The sequence below is a fragment of the Corvus brachyrhynchos genome, unplaced genomic scaffold, assembly GCF_000691975.1.
Source record: "Corvus brachyrhynchos isolate BGI_N302 unplaced genomic scaffold, ASM69197v1 scaffold10, whole genome shotgun sequence".
In the NCBI taxonomy this organism is placed as follows: domain Eukaryota; kingdom Metazoa; phylum Chordata; class Aves; order Passeriformes; family Corvidae; genus Corvus; species Corvus brachyrhynchos.
Window position 1 is genome coordinate 2738413 of NW_008236180.1, and position 4581 is coordinate 2742993.

The 4581-nt window shown below is 62.3% G+C and overlaps 1 protein-coding gene across 1 annotated transcript in view; it reads right to left on the bottom strand.

The window, feature by feature from the left end:
* The window catches only part of LOC103617433 (WAP four-disulfide core domain protein 2-like), a 5094-nt gene extending 2131 nt beyond the window's left edge, over positions 1 to 2963 (bottom strand). The window contains exon 1 of the mRNA XM_017733354.1: positions 2864 to 2963. Coding sequence (XP_017588843.1) covers positions 2864 to 2948 — 85 coding nt within the window. The 5' untranslated portion in view covers positions 2949 to 2963. The remainder of the gene's footprint in view (positions 1 to 2863) is intronic.
* Positions 2964 to 4581: the final 1618 nt, after the last annotated feature.

Here is a 4581-nt window from a genome sequence, read left to right on the forward strand (position 1 = left end):
CCCCCGCGGGCGCCGATGGGGCGGCGGGGTCGCCACGGCCCTGCGTGGGGATCGGCCGTGGGAATGAAGTGGTACCGCTCGCACGGAGCGAGGCAGGCGTGAGTGCAGCAGGGACAGGGCATGACCCGTCCCTGCTCGGACTCACCCTGCACTGCCACGGCCACAGCCATGAGCTTGAATGGAGCCCCTGGCCTGGGTCGCTGGTGCCCCGAGGCTGGGAGGAACCAGCAATGCAGACAGGGCTGTGGCTCAGCTCTACAACTGCTCACCCAGCTCCTGCTCCTGTTCCAGACACTGTTCTCCTCCAGCTCTTGCTCCTCAACTGAAGGGTCCTCCAGGCTGCCTGTGCCTTGGGCAGGCGCCTCCCCCAGGGCTGCCCTGCACCTCCTCCCAGCCACAGGAGCTCCTGCCTGGCCACAGCCCTGTCCCACAGACCCTGCCATCCTCACAGCCTCCCACAGCACTGGGGATGCGGATGGACCAGCCGAAAGCACCATTTGTGCAAGTGGCTGTCAGGGAGTGAGCCACTGACATGCACTCCCAGTGCTCCGGGGCACAGTGGTATTGGGACTGTAAAACCCCAATCCCTTTGGCCTGTCTGGGATACCCTTCCCATGGCACGTCTGGTGGGTCAGGACACTCCACTGCCCCTGGCAATGTCAAGCTGGGGATGGTTTGAATGGGCCCAGCTCGACCACTTGGTGTGGCTGCCCTGCTCACATCAGCATTTGCCAGTCTGCCAGCGCCCATCTCCTCCACAGACTCCTACAGGAAGAGGAAACCTGCCCTGTTCCTGGTAATGTGCCCTTGCTGCTGGCAGAAGCAGCCCCAGCTCCAGGCTGGAGCATCCTGCAAATTTGCATGGGCCAAGGGTTCATGGGGCCGAGACATGATCCCTGCCTGAGTCACGAGCTGGCGCGGCTCTGCCGGGGTCCGTCTCCAGGTAATTTAACCCCACAGTCAACAACGTGGCACGGTGGCGTGGCAGTAAATCAGTAACTGTTTGCCTTTGCCTGTGGTCTCCTCCCTGCCCAGGTGTTTATGCAGGAACAGGAGCCGGCGCTGACGGCTCAGCCGCCTGCCCCATTGCTGCACCTCATGTCACCGCTGTGGGCAGTGGGAGTGACACATGGGGATTGGGCAGAGGCCTGGGGTGCCAGGGGGATCATCAAGGCAGCCCTTGTGCCTGTGCCCTCCAGGATGGGGACCTGCTGGGGAGCTGCCGGGACCTGGCCACGCTCAGGCTGGCTGGGATGCTCCCATAGTGGCCCCCACTGGGCTGGACTGGGATTTAACCCAGGGCCAACATCGGGATGCCAGGAATGGAAACAACCATGTTGCAGCCCAGTGGCCCCTGCACCAGGACTGGAGCACAGTGCTGTGTCGGCCAGAGTGGGATGGGGGTGGTAACAGCTGGGAGGTGAGCACACTCCCCACCAGGATGGAGGGGAGAGACCTCCACCATACCTGCCTGTCTTGCACAGGGACAGAGCACACCTGGACCCAGCAGCAGCTTCTCTAGAGCAGCAGCACTGCTGCCGGACCCACACTGGCCACCCAGGGTCACTGGTGTCCCACTGTGTCTGGGCTATGACCCTGTGCTGGTGCTGTCTTTAAGGGTCATTGCCCTGGTCTGACCCTGTGACAGCTCTGCCCCAGCATGGGGTGACCCCAGTGTGGGGTGACCTTGGTGCTGGCAGGGAGCAGTCAGCACTGGGAGGCTGTGAGGGTGGTTGCCAGCAGCCAGGATGCACAAGAGCATCTGGATGGGAGTTGAAGGGAGCCCAGAAATGGAAGGCTCATGGAAGGACACGAAGGGGAAACAACAGGGGAAGCTGAGAGCTGGGGAGAGCAGTGTGAGCACCAGTGGGTTTGCCCACAGTTGTGCCCCAGCTCCAAGGTGCCCAGCTGGCTGCTGAGGACAATCCAGCTGAAGCTGCCTCCAGCCAGCCAGAGCACCTGGAGAGGGACTGAGCGAGCTGGTAGCTGGGCCAGCAGCTCCAGCCCACGCAGTTGGCATCGCCTTCTGGGAGACAGGAATGCTTTGGCTCCTGTCCACAGTGTATGGCATTTGGGATATTGGTGTCCCCACCCTGGCTCTGCCAGGTGCTTCCTCGGCAGAGGCTGAGGATGGCTGTGGGGAGTACAGGGGCCTGCCAGCTGTCCCTATGGCCAGGGAGGATCCTGGCTGAGCACATGGGATCAGCAGCCCCAAGCCTGACCCCAAAGGCTCTTCTCTGCTGCATCCCTTGGGAGCTGTGCCCACCACCATTGAGCCTGGTCATGGCGGCTGCACCCAAGTCTCACGGGTGACCGTGGCTCCTCCATGGCAGCAGGGAAAGTACTAGAGTCACATCTCCTGACTGCTGAGGGAACGTGGTCAATGATTAAAAGGGGCACACTGAGGTGCCCCCGAGCAGTGAGCCAGCCTCCCACGGCTGGCACAGAGCAGGGACAGCAAGTACAGGGGTAGAGAGGGACACCCCATCCTCTGGAGACGCTGGGCCCTGCAGTCAGCAGCACAGGGTCCCAACATCATGAGCTTGGATTGGTGCATGGCCCCTCAGGTCCAGCTGTGCACCTGCCGAGGGCTCCTGCTACATCCTGCCACGTCCTGCCACTGCCGAGCCCCCCCTGCCCACACTGCCCCTGCAGCGCACACCTCGGTGGCCCTGCTCTGTGGCACGGCCGCAGCTTCAGTGGTGCACGGATGCTCCAGAGCCTGGGATGTGCCTGGCTCTGTGCTGTGGGATTGCTCCTATCTGCTCGTCCACTGGGTTCCAGTGAGACCCCAGCCGCAAACAGCCCGGCAGTGCTCCAAGGGCTAGCAGAAGGCATCCACCCCAAGCCCCCCAGCACTCACCTTTGCTCCCAGCAGCCACAGGGACTGCCTGCAGCTGGGCACACAGGGCCAGGATGCCCAGGAGCAAAATGATGGTGGTCTTCATGTTGGTGAATGCCACAGGTATGGACGGGCAGTGCGGGTCGGCAGGGTTTATATCTGTATGGGGCCGGGGAGGGGCCCTGCACACAACCTTTGTGTGCCAAAACACTCACTGCTGCTGTGTGTCACAGTTGTGCCCGAGGCAGTGACGGCCTGAGAAATGATTTACCTGGCCTTGTCCAGCCCTGGCAACCAGGCTGCAGCAGGGGGAATGACTCTCAGCACCCTCATGGGGAAAGGGAAATGAGGCCATGGGCTGGGGTCACCCCACAGCCATGGGGAGCCCAGAACTGCCCAGCCATGACAATTAGATGAGTTTGTGGGATAGGAACCCAGAGGCGACTGCTCAGGAGGATGTTCCCCTGGGAGCTGCTGTCCTGGCAGTGTGTCACTGGGGTGTTTTGGGACAGAGCAGCTGTGGGTCCATGGGGCTGTGCCCACCCCAGAGACCCAGCGCCTGCCTGCCCCAGTCCTGGCCTGGTGCCTGCATCATGCCACGTCTGCCCGTGGAGCCTCAGGGGTCAGCTAGCTGGGTCCTCGCGGGCAAGCAAGGCCTCAGGGGGAGTAGAGCGTGGGAAGCCTCCATGAGACACAAGGCTGGGTGCACCCGTTGCTGAGCACCATTCCTCCGTGGGGACAGGCTGGTGGCTCGGTGCCGACACGTCGCTGGCTGCAGACATGTCCCAGCAGACGGGTGCCGTGGCAGGGTCAGCACTGGAGCTGCCTCTCAGCTCCCCATACTCCCAGATTGGTGAGAGGTGACCCTGGGATGCCCAAGGTCAAAGGTGTGGGGGGGTCACAGGGAGCCCAGCTGAGCACGTGAAGGGTGACCATGCCAAGGGTGAGGTGTGCTCCTTGCTCTTGGGGACCCCATGGTGCTGCCACTGCTGTGTCTGAGACCCTGCCAAGCAGGACCTCTGCTTCCTGCATCCCATCCCATGCAGACAGGGGCATGGTCAGGGCACTGCAGCCCTGCCAGGGGGCTGTTCTGTGGCTCCTCTCATTGTTGAACCGTGGCCATGCAGGCACAGCTCTCTGTGCCTCACTGAATGCTGCCGACAAGTTGGGCAGAGCAGGGCTGCAGCAAGGCACAGGGGACAGCCGGGGCTGCAGTGGGTGGAGAGGGACAGGATCAGGATTTTTAAGAGGCTGGTGGAAGAGACTTGTCCCATGCTGGAGCTGGAGCTGGAGAATGGCCTCAGCTTGGGTCCCAGTGTGTGTGAAGGGATAGCAGGGGCACTCCCTGCCCGGTAAGTTGTGACACGGCCAGCCTGCCAGGATGCAGGCATCTGTGCTGAGGCCAATGTGACCTCTGTGGCCTCATCCAGGGTTTTACAGCTCAACGATCGTACTTCCCCACTTGGAAATTCCTGTGTGCGTCACCCCTGTTCCGAGCAGCCGAATGCATTTGTTACTGCCAGAACTCTGGGTCTGAAGGAAAAGGAAACATGAGCAGGAACCAGGGGCTTTGAGAGCAGCCTGGTCACATGCATGGGGTCCCTTTGGGTGACACCTTTGGCCCGATGTGGCGTGTGCCGCAGTGCCGTGGTGGCGATGTGGGGGTCACCTGTCTCTCCCTAGCAGCCCTGGCCCTTTGGCTGGTGCTGGCAGCCCCGGGCTCTGCAGGGAACCTTGCA